The 17,941-nt window shown below is 39.7% G+C and overlaps 1 protein-coding gene across 3 annotated transcripts in view; it reads left to right on the top strand.

Annotated features, from left to right (window-relative positions):
• Positions 1-15,143: 15,143 nt before the first annotated feature.
• Positions 15,144-17,941, top strand: part of ELAVL4 (ELAV like RNA binding protein 4) — a 65,815-nt gene continuing 63,017 nt past the window's right edge. Inside the window, exon 1 of one of the 3 annotated variants that reach the window (XM_018072268.2) lies at positions 15,144-15,405. In XM_018072268.2, coding sequence (XP_017927757.1) covers positions 15,358-15,405 — 48 coding nt within the window. In that variant the 5' untranslated portion in view covers positions 15,144-15,357. Of the gene's footprint in view, positions 15,406-15,694; positions 15,844-17,814; positions 17,865-17,941 lie in introns of those variants that run through there. The other 2 variants (XM_008925208.2, XM_018072272.1) reach the window with 2 other exon arrangements.

Below are 17,941 nucleotides of genomic sequence, written 5' to 3'. Positions count from 1 at the left end.
TTTAAATTAGGTAATGTTTGAAGATGTTAGAGTATTACTACATTTATTTCCTTGTTAATATTCTGAGATGTTTTAGGAAAAAGTAAGGAAAGATAAATCATACCAAAATAATTTAAATGACACTTAAAAAAAATCAATTACAATGTGAGGCTTATTGCTATGCAGAAGAAGAAGCCTTTGCACAGAAATAAGCCTTTTACTTAATTCCACCTATCGAACAGAAAAATACAGACTAGGGAGAAAGTGCTTGTCTACCTTTGGCAATAGAGGAGCCTGGGAATAGTCTGAGGAAATGGAGATTCCCATCTATGAGATACCTGGCACAGGCATGTATGTTTTTATCTCAATTTTGAAGGGGGTTTGAAACTTTTTTTAGCCGTATAGAGGAAGGACTCTTTATTTTTGTCTCAGTGCAAAGAAGGAAACGCCTCAAACTTAAAAGTTGAGTGACTTCCAAGGAAGATATGTGCTATGGTGTTAGTAAAGACAAGGTTGCTTTACTAGTTCAGAATGCCCTGGTTTTGTGGAGAGGGAAAAAGGGGACACCCTACAGCCATAATAGTCTGAAAGCTACAGTTAGGACAGCAATTGCCTGGAACTTTAAATGTGGAGTGAAGGAAGATACTGTGGTGAGCAGCCAGCTCTTCCTGGGCACTTTAAGGGTTACTTGTGGTGCACCAGAGCAGAACTTTAAGAGGCCATCAATTTCTGTTAGATGTAAGAGTATTTTAAAAAGTAGAATTTTGCTTCCGTGTTGCTGCAGAAACAACTTTCTGGAAGGTGGATCCTGCTCAGTCTGATAAGCAGAAAGAGTTAACATGTATCTCAATAGAGTGGTGGGTATAGTGCCAACACTGTAGGGGAGAGGTAGAAGTCGTTAATTGCAAATCATTTTGGTGTTTGCATTCTGGGATTGTGGATGGGAATTCCCTTTTTTACCCATTTTTATTTTGCCTGGGTGTACTTGGGATTTTTACAGCTGGGAGTCAGCAACTTTTTATTAATTTTCTAGAAATAGATATGTAGCAAATAACTTCTTAAATAACTCCAGATTGTGTCAGCATTTTTCTTTACTTGTTTCTATCAGCATTAACTAAGTGTTACTGTTCAAATCAGCATGGTAACAGTTTTGAAGAATGGCAAAAGTAATGAGAATGGATGTATTTTCATGAAAGGGTAGTATATAAGAGGAAAGAAGTAAAACCTTAATATTGCCAGTTAGATTCCTATTATCTGTAACGGTTTTTTGGCCTTAAGGGAAGTTGATACCTAACAGTAAAATCTGTGTGAAGCAGCATCATGTTCTTATGCTGGTCTGGCTGCCTGGATAAAAGAAAAACATGTTGAGTGTAGCATTATTGATGTGGCAATTGTATCAGGATTCATTTGTGGTAACTGTGGATTTTTTTCTGGATGAATAGGGGGAGTAGAATAATTATAATTCTGGCCCTGCAAGAATTATACTGACCTAGGCAGAAAAGAGTGTGTCTCAAAACTAATGACAAAATATGCCAGACATACAAAGTGTAATCTCTAGGGTATTTTCTTCACTTTTGCTTAGTTTTTAAAGAAATTGGATGGAAAAATCCTGCATTCGAACAACAGAGGAGTGCAGACAAGATGCAGAATTAAAGAACAAGCTGAAAAATCATGACTAAACTCAATAACAGTGACAAAATAATTGTGGTCACTTCTAATTAGCCTGTTTATTTCACGGTACCAATTCAGATTTTTCTAAGAAAGTATATACGCTGGTGTTTTTTTAATTAGCTCTCCTTGATTTTTCTTACATATCTTAATTAAAAGTTTGGTTGTAGTTGTTAATTATGATGTACTTGTTTAGCCTTTTGTTTAGTCTTTGTTCTGTTTATGAATGCTGCCTTCGAACAGCATTGCTCTTACTCAAACATCTTGCATGATAGTTTTCCTTGGGGGTTACAGAAATGATAATCAGCCTTATGCTTGCTCTGTTTCCAGGTGCCAGTAAGAGACTCTTTGGAAACCATAGCTCAACAAACAGACATTTCGTGTTCTACTGTGACCTAGTCCAGTTTGTCAGGGATTGAATTTGAAAGTATTAAATTGCTTATCACTGGCCCAGTCTGCTAGGGAGATTGTCATGTTTCTGGTTTGGTTGGACTTCAACTTTTTGGTTTCAGGGACTTTTTTTCGGTTTTTTTCTTTTATGTGAAAAGGGGGTTATGGCAGAGAATCCAAAGGTGTGTTGTACTTCTTGCAGTCTTTTATAATTGGTCTGGTTTTTTCTCCCCAAACTGTTTGCAGCAAGTGTAGCATAGGGGCACGGAAAACTCTTAACCTCTTGCAAAAAGAAATAACGTGTCAAATATTACAGTATATTACTGGATTCAGAAAGCAATTGACTTGTGAACCAGGCTTGGTGAACCATTTTATTCACAATGTCTTTTCATTACTTATTCAGATAATTGATGCAGTGTTTGAAGTCCCTGAAGTGCACAGAAGCATCTGCATTTTCATTGACATAGTAAACTATTTCTAAAAAAAAAGTACTTCAGTATCCCCACAATAGACAAAATATGCAGCCTTTGTTTCCATAATGATTTAAAGTTAATGCATGGGAGATTGCGTTTGGGATTTCCATAAATTAAGGGTTGTTCTCACCTTTCAACAGTTGGGTTTTTAGTACTGAAAAACAAGTGTGGTTTCTGTGTGGGTTTTGTGTAACTTCAGTAAAAATAAGTATTCTAGTGCTTCCCCCACGATTATAAAAACTAATAATAATAAATGGTGGTATTTGTAAAACTGCTGATACTTCTGCAGTCTAAGAATACATTGAACAGATGCTTCCTGTTGCCCTCCACTTCAGTGTGTTTACTAGTGCTTCGTGCAGCCTAGGTCATATTCTTGTTTTCTGTGTTTCTAAGTGCTCCTATAGCCTCTTCCCTCTGAATGCAGTCAGCTGCTCCCTGATTTGGTTTACATGCTCTTAGTGTCTCCCTCGGGTTCTCTCCATTCACCCGTCTTTCACAACAGGCTCTGCAAGCTTTGTTAATCAGCTCATCCATTTGCATTAGAAGGTGGGTTTTTTTCCAGCACAAGAAAAATTGTTTTCACCCCTCACTGCTTGCTGTCATTCCTTAGTTTGGAGCTTTCTAGTTTATTATCAAATTTATCACTTGCTGTTCTTGGAGGTAGAGCTACACTTTTCTGCTGTTTGTTTTTTTTTTTTTTTTTTTGTATGCGTGTCCCTCGATGTTATCTGGCCCCTTGCCTGCCTTTATAAAAAAAAAAAAGCTTACTTTTTCTTCTTGATTGATTTCTTCCACTTGGCTCCTTTCATTTTCTTCACTGACTAGTAGTTTTGTCACTTCTGGGATTTCATGCACTATTTCCAACACAGTTGACTTTATTTGAACCATTGTCCTCCATACTTCCATGCAATGTATAGCTAAAGAGTCTTTGTATAGTTAAAGTCTTTGCACCTTTCTTGCTGTTAGTTTGTCTTCACTTGTTTTTTAGGTCTTTTTCAGTTAGGCACCGTGGTTTGCTGTAAGGTAAATATCTGTGTGCCAATGGTTTCTTATGGGTAATACATAAACACTGGGTTTCCTGACCCTCCCAACAAGCATGTTCACTGCATATCCTTTTGTATTTAATTTCTCTTATAAATACATAGTTCCAGATTGCTTTTCATGAGCGTTTTTATAGCTGAATTGATGCCTTTTGACGTCCTTGCCAGTTTCTTTAGTTGCAGTAGCCCATGTAAAGCCTCCTTTTGCCAAGCTGTTGCTTATTGCTTATGCAGAACTCCAGGTTCTCTAAGGTACATGGATGTTGTTTAATAGAAATACTTTTACTGGAGGAGCTTTCTAGGTCAGAAGAGAGACCTGACACCCCTGGGGCAAAGAAAGCTTGCCCATCTCCTCTGTACATTCCCGCGAAAATTTCAAAACCTCATCTTCATGGAAGGATTTGCCCACCAGATGCAGGATCCTAACACCTATCCTCTGCTCTAGACCTGTCTGTAGGTTATAGATTTATCTCATCTCCTTGTGCCTGCCAGTTTATGGAAATAGTAATACCCACGAAATCTGCTTTGACTTGCCAAGAAGTGTGTGAGGAGCTGCTGGTGGCTGCATGTGGGATCTCTGGGTTTGCAGAAGGGTGGCTGCTGCCCTGCTAAGGGACATGTGCAAGCAGGGTTTGTTGCTTCAGTTCAAGTTGAGCTGTAGAGCTGTATTGAGCACCTGTGGCTTTGCCAGAGAGGTTTATAACTGGTTCTGTATCTGAGATTATGAAGTGTCATTTGCAGAAGTCAAGATATTGATATGATATGATACAAAGCTGGTCTGATACTGCTGTTTCCAGGTCTGTCACTTGCCAACAATTTTAATTTTTGCTCCTCGTTCAAGTAGCTGTGGTTTTGAATAACTTTGTTTGGGTTTGTTTCTGTTTTCCTAAGAGAAGTCCTTATGCTCTCCTGCTTGTCTGTTGGTCACGTATTCCCTGATTAGCAGCTTTCTAACCCACTGGCAAGTCTTGAATGGATGGCAGAAAGGTGGAAATATCAAAGATGCTAAACTACTACAGGCTTTGCAAAATCAAACATCTGAAAAAAAACTTTAATTTGATCCCTTCCCTTAGATGGAAGGGAATTGCACAGCAGCAAAACTGAATGCTGAAACCTTAGAAAGAAGTGTTGTTTCCAGAGGACAAGGTTCCCACTAGCAGCCTTGATGTGTGGGAGATTATTTCTCCCATGCCATGATGAGAAGAGATAAAGTGCTTTGTATACACTTACTGGCATTCTAGGTAGCATTTCAAAATCCAGACAATTTACTTTCAGTTGAATTGAGATGCCTTTTGCCTGTTGGTGTTTGCAATACCAGCCTTTCTGTTAATGTACTTGTTGCTGAATTTCACTGCTCTAAAGAAAACATCAGCTTTAATTATGTCTTAGAAGAGTCATTCAAATCCCTCTCAGAGTTTCCTCTCACTCGGGGCTCCACACTGTGGTTTGTACTTGGCTCACTGGAGCTCTTCTCAGGCTCTCATGTAAGCAGAGAGCACGCAATAGCATTGGGTCTGCTCTTTGCATCTGTACTTTGACGTGGCAGCAGTCAGAGTAAATTAATAAACACAATAGATGAATGCAGTTAAGGAATCAAAGATGAAAAGAGATTGATAGAGAAGAAAAAATGGCACTTCCTGAAGTAAATAGCACATTAAGCAGATTGGTTTGGATGGTTTGTTTTGCTTTTTTTCCATCTTGAGAAGGGAGCATGTTTGTTGGCCAGAAAAGCAGGTTTTGGAAGAATGGTGTGCCTAGAAAGAGAGGCCTAATCCTGAACGTGCTTAAAGATGTCTTGGACATGACTGCACGTTTCACTCAGTGCTGGGATGTATCCTTACTGTCTTGTAGTCCGTCCGACCTGCCTGAATCTGTCGTGTAGGTTGCTCCTGTAGCAGTCAGCTAAGGGATCTTAGGGACCTGCATAGGGCCTGTGTGCAGGTAGGAGGAATGTCCAGGAATGTGCCCCAGGCAGTGTTGCAGCCTCTTTTAGCACATGCGTGCTACAGAGGATGGAATAACAAGTAACAAATAGAGTATATTTGCAATGTAATTCCATGTCATGCTGGGCACTTTTGAGTCCATCAAATAATTTACACTGGCTGTGTTGGGAGGTTTTATTCTTTCACATGATCTGTGAAGCCCCTCATTCCCTAGTAAGTCAGAGTCCTGTGATATCTAAACAGGACTTACCATATCTTAACAGGACATCCAGATTTCCCACTTCACCAGTGGGACCTTAGGAGGAAGAGAAGTTGCCACTTCACATTTGCCACAGCTGGCAAAGTGACTGGAGAGGTGAGAAACTTCCTTTCCAGCCCAGCTATCTTTCCTCTGGCAGCAGTGAAGACAGAAACCAATGCCAATTTTCCCTCCTCTTGTCCTCTGCTGGTATGTGGGGGAAGATATTAAGGTCAGCCCCAGGCTCCGTGTGCTGTGACAGCGTAGGTTGTTCCCTTTACACAGATGGTCTGGCTAATGAGTACATTGCTGAGCAGAGTTCTGAATCAGGGTTATTAACACCCAGAACTAACTACCCTTTATGGAACCACGTAGTTAAATCATCTGTAATACTAGGATGCTCCATGTGGTACAGAGACACACTTTCCGGATTTGTGTGCCTCTCAGTGCATCTAACCAGTCTTGCACTACAAATGTCTGACTGACAAAAATCCCAGCCCTATACTTGAGAGATGCATTGCTGGAGATTACAGCTGGAGCTATCACCCCGTTGTCTTTCTCCATTCGCTTTCTTAGAAACTCAAAGGCTGGAATTTTCCTCTCTGTGCCCCAGCCCTGAGCTTAAATGGAGCACCTGGACCAGGGTGGTGGTGGAGGCTGCAGGTGGGACCCATCAGGACACTCAGCCCTGGGAGCACACCTGGCCGTGGCCGGGGCTTCCTCCTTGCTTGACTCCATGAATCTCATGCTGCTCCTTGCAGGTCACTCTACTGGAAACCTGTTTGAAATTTTGCCAGGTTGTGTTGCTTTTCGTAGTGTTTAACAACACGTTTGGGATCCTCTTGTGGTGTGGGAATGTCATCAGCTGATGTGCTTTTTTTTCCTCCTTCCTGCTAAACCTGTCAGCTCTGATGCTCAGCAGTTGCCCTTTCACAGAATGGTGAGGCTGAGCTCGTGGACAGGATGGGAAAATGCTGAGGAAGAAATTTGGTGCACCACAGCATCTGGCCTGTTCATCTTAATCTGAATCTTACAAAAGCAGTCTCTTGTGTAGGAATTGAGTTGGTTTCTTTTTTTTTTTTTCTGGATTCTTAAATAGCTGAATAAAGTAAAGTCTCCATTAAGCTTGATTGCAGTGTTTTTTAAAGTGATTTCGATCTGGGTCTTGTGGAAGCATTTGGAGCAAGATTTTACTGTATACACTTACATGTTGTTTTTTTCCCCACATTCATTTTTAGTATCTGGTCTTATTTTGGTTTGTGTAGTTGATGTGACTGCATCTGTGAGATGTTGTGGGTTTTTTTTTTTCCTTCATTCATTACTTAAAAGCTTATGAAATGTGCAATAGCATCTAGTTCTGACAGATTATTTTTTTTCAATAAATTACTGTTATGATCCTAATGATACAGAAGGAAAGGTTGGCTCTGCTTTCCACATGGAACAGCAAGTGATGAAATTTCAGGGAGTTCATTAGTGGAGGAAATCCTGTATCTGTCAGCAGCATGTGCAGAGCTGCAGTTTTTCTCATGGCAGTGTTCATAGTCTGGGGCTGTGGGCGCAGGCCATGTGCATGGGAGGCTCTTGATGATGATGATGACTGGAGTCTTGAACATATTAAGGCCTGACTGATGCCAGTGGAGAAAGAAAACAAAACTCTGTGTGTGTGAAGTAATCTTGAGTTGCTGAGGAGTGTTATCTCTGCTGGTAGGAGTTTCCTAAGCATCAAAATATTTGTGCCTGTATGGCAGTTGAGAAGTGACAAAGGCGGGAATAGATAAATCCATGTCATCATCCTCCAGCCTGGGATAGTCTCCTAACCAGCTGAAGAGGGTGACTTCCTGAACAGATGATAGCACCTAAATAATTGGCCTCATTCTCAATGTTGACAGTCTTCCCCCTACCAGTGAGGTCAGTGCGAGTAATTGGTTAATGGCTTCATTGTGTCTTAAATTTAAATGGTGCCATTAACCTAAAAGGTCAGGAGCTGAAATGTCCACTACCAAACCACAGAATTTTATGGCGTGCACCTATGCTGTCCTGATATTTTGATGGAAAGCAAAAGGTTCTGGAAATAGTCTAGGGGAAAAAATCAGTACAGACATGCTGTAGGGGTTTTTGCAGTTTGTTGCCAGCAGCTGAAATTCTCTTTGTAAAATGTTCCACAGCATCACTGATACCTACTACAGCAGAATAAAATCTAATCCTTTATTTGACACTTTTAAAAAAATAAATATATTCTTTTTCTCACTAGGTGTAGGTTGGTTATCTGTGCTCTCCTGGAACATTTTAAGTGAGTTTTTTTACTTGAGAAATGTTCCTGTAGGCATTGGGGCTATGGAAAATGTTAAAAATAGAGGGTTGCTCCATATATTAGGTGAGTTTAAAGTTCCTTCATTGTACGATGTCAGAAGAACAATTAAGTTTTATCTGAGCAGAGCAGGGTGTCCCTAGATGCAGGTTAGAGCGCATCCAGTGATACTATTAAAAGAAAGATCATTTGTTGTTGCATTGGGGAATCCTTAGAAAACATCAGGAAAACTGCCTGGAAGAATATAAATGCATTCAAGCAATGGAGTGAAATATTCTTAAACTACACAGTGATGGTCTATAGCTGGATAGGTTTTGAGTAGCTGTTTTGATGTGATTTGTTGCTTTTCCCAACAGTCATAAATTGGACATACTAGAACCCTTTTTTCTTAAGCCTTAGCTGTTTGGAGGTCCAGAATCAAAGCTTCTGTTATGTGTGAGCATCCATCCAAGAGTTCATGAAATAAATCTTGCTGGGTTTTTTCTTTTGGTAAGTTGCCTTACGTGCTTCCAGAGATGTTAGGCTTTTTCCATGTACAGACCAACACAGTCTTGCAGGATTTGCTTTGTGTAGCTGTTATGGTGCACTGTGTTGGCATTGTCTGGGTCTGTGATCTGGGTCCTGGGTGGTCTGAAACTTGCCTTGCTTGAATTGCTGTTCACTTAAGTCCTTACTTGTACTTCTGACCAGTTATGCTTGGTTCTACCAAGGATTGCAAGGAGATCCCCAGGGTTGCTGGAGTTTGGGTAAATGTGCAGCTAGGTGGGTATCAACTGGAGACCACCTGCCTTCATCACCCGGTAAACCCATGGTGAGATTGGTCTGACTCCTTAGTGCATAGCCAGTGAAGTCAAGAGCATGATTTATCAGAGCTTTGTAGTGCAGGACAGATGGATTGTGCCTTGGAAGTGACCATTGCCCATAGCTGCTTGTACAAGGGGGGTTGGAGAGCCTTGCTCCTAGATGGTGTGTGACCTTAGGTGAGGCAAACTGATCTGCAGGTAGAGGCCATTCTCTCACAGCTCTGCTCCATGGACTGGAGAAAACAAAAGCAGCCTGGTTGCTGCCTCACCTCTTTTACCTTCCTGTTGAATTAAAAGTCAGTCTGAAGTAGTGAAGAAAACATATCACCTGTGGCTGTGGAAGAGGTGATTGAGTGCAGAAGTGAAGTCACTCTTGGTTGCCAACCTGCCACCTTCTCCAGCTGGGCTGCACAGATCCCTTGAAGCCCAAGCACCAAATATGTATTGCTAAGTAATTGTAACCAAAGTTATTTATTAAGAAATTTAGCCCTAAACAATTTTTATAGCTACTAGCATATTTTTAATGCTTTTTTTTTAAAAAAAAAGTACTAAAAATACCCATTGTTCATCTGCCCTACTTCAAAGGAAGCTAAAAATCATCTGCTAAGGTATGTCTGACACTTGGCAAAGAGGAGTTTAAAGAAAACTATAAATGCACATAATCTGTGAAAATTGGGTAGGAATCCTGATCCCAAGACATGAGCCCTGTGAACTGCAGAGGGCAAGAAGAGGAGCCACAGCTGATTTGTTTTTTTTTTTTTTTTTTTTTGGTTGCCTTTCTTTAGTCCCTTTCTTTTTGTCTGTCAGTATGAGCAGTTGAGTGTCAGCATTGGTCCTTTCTTAAATACTGCATTAACTCTGGTTCTTATACCTGCTACCATTTATTTTACCTTTTTTTTTCCTTATTGTTAAAAAAATTGTCATTTCTGTAATCTAAATTATACCCTAAGGACTTGTGCGATCCATGTTCATAATGGAGCTGTTTATCCCTGAGTTTTGGATACCTTGTTCAGGCAACGTACTTAATCCTTATTTGTTGAGGGGTAAAATAAAACAGATGTACACAGGAAGCTTCTGGTAAGTCTTGGCACTTCTGCATACAGGTGTAAGCTTTGCAGCATGAGGTAAGCTTGGTTTGTGTACCAAAGCCATTTTAAACTTTATTTTCTCCTTTCGAGCATCCTTGGTTTGGGAATAGGTTGCATGAAAGGGTTGACCCAGATGTGATTGTGAGATTTATTTTTTTTTTTTATGTTTAAAATTGTAATACTTATTTACATTCTGCCTACTGTTACTAAATACTATATGTAAGTGCCAGCTGTTCTAACAAGAAGTAATTGGGACAATTAATAGCTCTTGACACTTTTTATTCTCTTTATTCTCTTTTGTCTCTTCCCTGGTTCTGCATCCTTCCTGTGTAATTGCAACTTGCAGGAGATATAACCCCTCTGCAAACTGCTCACGGGTCTCCTTTGATTCCTCCTGTACCTCTCTTCTGATCCAGCCACCTTGCACTCTTCCCCAGATCTTTCTGATCACTGTCTCAAATCTTAGAAACATCAGCACATTAATCCCCTTTCAGGTTTTTATCTTTGTTCTTCTTATTGATATTATTTGGCCTGAGTACAAGGTATATTGCACACTGTATTACGGGTGGGTTTAAAGCAAATCCATCAACTGTTCTAAAATTAGGCAATGCTGGTTGAAAGACCCTGTTCACATTTTTTATGAGGGTTTTTGTGCTTATACATAGACACATTAAAAATGGCTGAACTCATGTAAATCTCCCTGGTAAGTCTGGAGTTCTTCAGTGTCTAGGTCCTTTCATTATTTACAAGTAAATACATTTTAAAAATGCAGTCATAAATCTTTGAAAACATCTTCATTTGTGCTCAGCTGAAACTTTGCTAACTTTATTATACAAAATAGACAGCAATGTAGAAATGTTTTTACTCTCCCTGTAGGTAGGATTGAATCCTACTTGTAGTGATAGGAAAGCAAGCTGTAGGATTTAGGATGTCTGTTGAATACAAGTTTTAATGTCTCTGAATTTAAAAGGAAGAAAACAATCAGGGGACTGAAAGCACTGGAATCTATATTCCTTAGCCAAAAGTAAAAGAACTGGGAAAGGGGAGAAAGGATTACTGGCATTATTGCTGTGTTAACATGTTTACCTACAATAAATGCTGCCTTTTGCTTTTCAGTCTTGCAGCCCTGACAGTGGATTCTTTAAAATGTATTGAAAATTGGCCAGGCAAGACATACTGTGACTGAGTGGATGCTCTGTGTTGCAAAGCATTAGTTAGGAGCTGGGAGAGGAGTGTAGAGCCAAGGACGTGCTGGGAAGGTGCTGAATCATCTTCTCCAAATCCTTCTTGCACTGTAGCAGAGATGCTGGCCCACTTCCCTGGTTGGCCTGTACCCTCACAGTCCCAGAAAACCTTTGTTGAGGTTATTCACTGGCACCCATGCACACCTAAATCTCTGTTGTGTGCCCTGCTTTCAGTTCTGAAATTGAGGATGTGGTTCCTATCACTGAGACTTCTCTTGCCATCAGAGCTATTTACATCTATTCATTTTGTTACCTCTGTGCTCTGGTGTGCCCTGGAGAGTTTTGTTCCAGTCTCCCAGCGTTCAAACATAAGTATCCACAGTGGGATTTGCAAATACACGCATCTTTGGAAAATTGGCGTGTGATACTTAGAGCAGCTATGCAGCATCCAAATTACACATCTCATAAGGCATGAAAAAGAAAGTGGGCAAGCAACATTAAATAGCATATTTGTGCAAAAGCAGCTGAAGTGTGATTTCTGTGGGAACTGTGACTACTTGCCGAAGCTTTGTGCCTCTAAATTCCTCATTTAGGGTGGTAAGTATATAGGAAGGGTTTCTGTCTTGTTCTGCATCTAATGTCTAGCTCTTTAAGGAGCTAGATCTCTAACTACCCTGGATTTTTTTTTTCTTTCTTTTCTGGGCACAGATCAAAAAGGTGATAGTTTTTCCAGGTAGGTCTGTGGCATATTTCATCTCCCCAGCATCAAGAGGAGTCTCATTGCACCACACAGTACGTTGCATCAGCAGCAGAGCTTGTGCAGCTTGTCGGTGGGTTCCACAGCAGGGACAGAACAGCAGGCAGGGACAGGTTCCTGTGTTTCTGGAGGATCATCAGATAAAAACTCCAAACCATGTCAGTCACCTTTTTCTCATGCTGTTTTCTCAGAAATGGTATATTTCTTTTCTGTGGCTAGTGTTCAGTTATCATGACTTACATATTTTGCAGTGAAACCTTAAAAATTGGATTCTTCCTCAAATATATGAATTCACTACCCTTTAAGAGCAGTTGCCTGAAGAACATTCTCAGTGTCGTGCAATGTTACAGTCTCAATCACCTCCTCCTGCTTGATTTCCACAGGGCAGTTGGTGGTAGGGTGTTTTATTTTGCTTGATTGTGTTTTAAATTACTCAGCAGCTAAACAAATTATGTATATATATACAGTTGATTGTAAGCTGTTCAAGTAACAGTGGAAAAAAACCTTGCTGTATAGGTAAATAACCTGTTTAGCCATTGTTTTTCCTTCTACCCCCCAGTCTATCCCATCCCCTGCAGACATGAACAGCAAAGAGCAGTCTGCTTCACTGAGTTGTTTTGGTTTTGGTTTTTTTTTTGTTTCTGTTCTTTCCTGAAGTCTGGCTTTGGTTTAGGTGCCATGAACAATTCAGCATTGGCTTTTCCACCTGAGTTTGTGACTTTCAGCATCACTGAATTGCGTGTTTAGCTTTTCAGTTTCTTGTAATTTCATGGATGGTTTTAAAATAATTTTTCTTCTCTCTGTGTACATTTATAAGGGGTTTGCACCCCTTCGCGTTCCCTTTTCTTCTGTTGCTCTTTTTCAGTTAGTCATACAGCTAATTTGCATGGGGTTATAGGTGATGGAGAACATTTTAAATCATTATGAGAACTGCTGATGGACTGTGTGAGCTCAGTGTTGTCAAAGATAGTGTTGATGTGGTATCGTGAACTGGAGGCTGTTTCCGCAGAGGTTCTTGAATTACTGCATAAGACAAACCCGGGTGCTTGCATTGTGTAATGTCCTTTCCCAGCCCGTTATCTTTATTAAATCATTTTGTACTTAAGATCCATCTCTTGCTCTCATGTGCATCTCCTTGGTTCCTCAAACACCTGCACCCTCCCATCTGTCAAACAACAAAATACTCTTTGATCAGAATTAAGTATTAACTTCATGATAGCAATGTCTTGGAAAAGAGTAACACTATTCTAGGGGCAAATGTTCAGTCTCCAGAAGAGCAGAAAATGAGGTGATGGAAAATGCCAGGTTGTGGTTCGCAGGCAGCAGCATTTAAATGGTTTGTTATAATCATATTAGGATAGAATTAAATTGAATTCTTTATTTTGTACTGCCGTGGAACAGGACTGTTACTGATCTTTTTCTCCTCCCTCTTGCTTTGATTAGTGTGAAAACTCGAGCAGCAAAAATTACAGGAGTTCTGTAGCAGTGCACTGAGAAAGTGGTGTGAGGAGATCTGGGTTGGAGTGTTGTGTCCTTGCACACGAGAGCTCTGGTGCTTCCCTAATAGACTGAAAATGAGACCACTGCTGCTTTATAAGAGGTCTGTTCCAGCCACATTGCTCTACAGCTTGGCAGATGGTGGCATGTGAATGGTTTCATATTGATTGGATGGATTTGCCTCAGGGTAAGAGGAGTGTGGGTCCTTAAAGATGCACTTCTAGATTATTTTTTTCTTTTTATTTGAAAAAAAAAACCAGCAAAAATATGTATTTATAAAACACTTCTTTCTACATCAGAGGAGTGTGTGGTATTCAAAGCACTGAAGTTACCTGGAAATAAAAAGTCCTTAAATAGATTATCACAAAGACCGAAAAGCCAAGAATACTTATTTACTAAATGATTACGTTTTTACATTAGAAGAAAGTGACACTTTTAATTAGTGTTCAAGGCATATGGTGAATGAGAAAATAAGCTTATTTCATGCAAACAGAAATCGATGCAAATAACCTTTCTCATATAAAAAGGGATGACTTGAAACTCAATACATATTCAAGAAGGTTAAGTCATTACTGCATCACTTTAATATTAGTTAAAGGCCAGCAAAGAAAATCACTACTCTGCATATAGTTATTCAACATGGATTGCTATAAATGAAAGAAATGGGTAATGGCACTTTGTAGGTGGTAAAGTCCTTGTCCATCTAATGCATTTATTCTTTAACCTCAGTAAATAACCTTTTGGAATCTGCCTTAGCACAGGTAGTTGCCAGAGATGCCTTATATCTCCAGCAGTTCATCCCAGCTGGTAAAGACATTTTGTGATGCTCTTTGTTTATTGTTCTCACACCTCTGCTTTGTGCTTTCAGTCTTGTAAATGTTGTTTGTAAATCCTTCGGCATGAAACGACTTTTCAAATGTGTTTGTACAGCACCTCACGTGAAGATCCCAATCTCATTCAAGCCTCTGGGTGTTGCTGTAGAGCGTTGAGTGAATTCATATTTTTTATAGTAATGGAAGTATTTCTTGAGGTATTTGACCTTAAATGAAGTGGGGGAAAAGTACTTAATTAGCTTGCAGACATGATGGAATAGGGACAGTTTGATACCTTGGGAGACTTAGGTGCTGTTGAAAGCTGGATCCTTTCCACGTATTTTGGTCTTGTGCTCTGATGTGTGCAACAGTGGCTCCATAAATAAATTTAAACCAGAATAAGTCATGCCAGTATCTTATCAAGTTGTCTCCGATTTGCTTGAAGGTACAGTTCATATTTTCTAACAAACTGTACCCTCGTGTGAATTATTTACATGCTGAATTTTGTGTTTCCATGAAAGAACATTATTGTGCTTGAACTTAATGCTGATGTTGTTTCTTCTGCAGTATAGACCACTTCTATGGGTGTACTTTCCCTTTTAATTGCACTTTGCTCTCAGAACTGATTGGATTTTATCACTTAGTTCATTTTTGCTGAATGAATAGCTCCTGTATAAATTAAGGTCCCTTTTAAAAAAAAAAATCTGTGTTAAAAGTTAAGTGATGTTAGTGGGTTGTGTGTGGGCTCACTTCTGGGGAGGAAAGGGCGTTAAACAGTGACAATTTTTTTTTTCCTCCTGCTTGGTAAGTGTAGGGGGCATTTAGACTGTATATCACAACCAGCAGCTATTCCAAGAAAAATCTTTAAGATGGTTACTTGAATTTGTGTACACTGCCCACCTGGTGGTTATGGAGTGAACTGTTACTTTAAAGAATAGTTTAAACAACAGCCATGTTTGGGGCAGGCTAATCTTGCAAAGAGAGCAGTACATATAACAGGAGTCTACAGTGTGATAAGGGGAAAATTCAGCTCACTGACTAGATGTTTTAATGTGCGAACTCTAGGGAAATAACATATTGACTATTCTGTTGTGCGCAAGAAAATTGAAGAACCCTTTGCAGACAGAGGGCTTGCAAAGGATTCTTTCTGTTTCTCTTAACCAAAATCTGTGGCAAGATGTTTGAAATCAGCAGGACGCTTAATGCTGCTTTGTTAAATAATGAGGTAATATTTTGTCACTTTTTCTGGGCAGCATCTGATTTTTTTTCTCCTTTTTCATATGTTTGTGAATGCTCCAGTTTAATCTTATGAAAGTAGGAGATTTTTTTTTAAAAAAATCATTCTTCAATTTATTATTTTTTTCCTTTTGATGCTTTTGGAGAATTGGGTTGTCTTTTATTTGCGGTTTCAATCGGCTGCTGTTGCCTAGGACATTATGCCACGTAAGGCTTCTAAACTGCACAGAGTAGGTAGTTATTAACGCTGAATTGGCTTCTGGTATAGTCCATCTGGGCTCTGTATGAGAGAGCTTGCTAGCGGCTACTGATGCTAAGATACCCGCAACCTTTGGGATGTATGCGTGGTGGAGAGGGGCTCAGTGATATGAGATCACTTCTTTTAAGGGAAACTGTCATTAATGAGTCAAGAAACTGCTCATTTATGGTAAGGAGAGGGAGGGGGGGGGGCTGGGAAACAACCCTGTGATTTCATTTTGATATTGGATTAGCTGTTTAAGACAAGTTTCTTTTTGTGGGGATGGAAGATTGCACTAAAAATATGCTTTGCTCAGGGGCTTGCTGGCTGATGCTGGAGAGACTGTGTAGAGAATCTGATGCTTTACAAATGTCACCACCGTGATGCGGTGGTCAGTCCCTTACCCTGAAAGATAAATGGTACTATTGGAAACACGAGAATAAGGTTGACTTTTTCAACAATAGGATTCTGCCTTTGTCTTTACGGAGAGAGGCCTCTGAGGATGTTTGAGCATTTGTTTTAGTGTTTCTCGGAAAGGCTGCGCGTGTGGGGTGCTTTTTGGGGAAGTGGTCAGTGTGCACAGTACCTGGATTTATAGACGGATAAGATAGCTAATTTTTTAGAGGAGCAGCGTGCGATTATTGTTTCAGAAAAATGGCTGAATCTTTTGATATGCATAACGAATTTATAGTAACAAAGTAGGCTGAAGTTGAAAAGACTTAAAAATAATTTCTGGATGCCTTCTTTGGTGTTATTAACCCCTGAAGAGACCTTAAGTAAAAAATTTGCATTACAAATCTAACTTTAATATTTGATGTATATTTGCACGGGAATGTATGGTAATATACTAGCTGTGTAGCATTTTGATGCCTGTGTTCAGTCTGTAGGTCATCTAATTTGAGTTGGGAAACGTATCTTACGGGCTAGTTTAATCTATACTAGTTTTTACCAAGCTACAAATGTGCTCAGAAGGATCCGTGGTGAGAGAAATCCTCTGCAGCCTTTTACATTGTTCATGTTTTAATTGAATTCAGTGCTCATTCCACAAATAGATTGTGTGATGTTTTTTAAATGTGATTTTTCTCCTTGCTTGGTCTGTGTATAGCTAGATTTTATGAGCTTTACTATATTTCATATGTTTTATTGGTGTGTTTAGTCTGTGTGTTTGAGCGTGTCTATGGTTTAAAGAAATTTAAAATGTAGTGAATGTCAATTCAGAGCTTAGCAGTTTGGAAAGCATATTTATACTTTAAAAAAAAAAAGGAACTTTTGGAACAATGATGATTTGATTACATATTTTGAAAGTGGTTGTGGTGATTTGTAGTCAGGTTTTCTTTCTCTAGGAAAGAGCTAAGTGAGCTTATAATGTGGCCCATCCCAGCTTTCTCAGTTTTCAGCTCTTACGTTTAGTATCATTGCAAGCGTTTTTAAATTTTTTTTAAAAAAACGTATTTAGTTGATGAAATGAATGTGTGGGTGGTAAAATGAAATGATCCTGCATATGTTAATAAAGTAATAACTCGGTTGCTTTGGTTGAGATGAACATAAATTCAAGGTCTGTTGCAATTACAGGGTGCCATGCCTTGTTACTCTGGACTAAACATGCTTTAGGAAAATAACTCTCGAGGAGGAGAAAGAAATGAATGCTTCCTAACTTGAGAATTTTTAATAGTCAGAAACGGGTGAAATATTGCTGTTTGGAAGTGAAGTTTTGTTAGTTTGTCAGTGGCAGCAAGCGGAGGATTAATGAGTGTGCATTGTTAAGTTAAGCACGTTTCTCTAAGGCTGGGAAAAAAAAATTCTTTTAAATGCCCCAAGTTCGCTGTCATTTTATTTCCTGTAGAGCTGAAGAATAACGAAGTGAGGTGGCAAAATAATTCTGAAATACTATTATCGTTCTGGGGGAGCACCCTGATAAATAGGTGTCTGTTGTGCCTTAGACAGCGTCAAGTGGCAGCACCATCAAATCCACTCCTTTAAAAATACATATTTTTAAAAACCTCGCTGGGCGGAAGGAAGGGAGAGATGGGTTGATTATTAAAATCAATAGTACCTGAAAATAAATGCAGCTTTAAATGCACGTCAAAGTGCTTTTGTTGTGCCTTTAAGCCTAGAGGCAGATCATTAAATATGCATTTCTCCGGAAAGCAACTGTCGAAAAAGATAAGGTGGTTAAAATACGCCGGACCTGGGAGCGGGGCGCGCAGGAGGTAAGGAGATGTAGGCACTGGAGCATGGCCGAGGTACGGCACCAGGGGTGGGGAGAGGGGGAATAACACACACACAC

This window comes from Manacus vitellinus, unplaced genomic scaffold (genome assembly GCF_001715985.3).
Source record: "Manacus vitellinus isolate BGI_N305 unplaced genomic scaffold, ASM171598v3 scaffold_21_pilon, whole genome shotgun sequence".
NCBI classification, from domain to species: Eukaryota; Metazoa; Chordata; class Aves; order Passeriformes; family Pipridae; genus Manacus; species Manacus vitellinus.
This window is presented reverse-complemented; position numbering and strand designations above follow the sequence as displayed.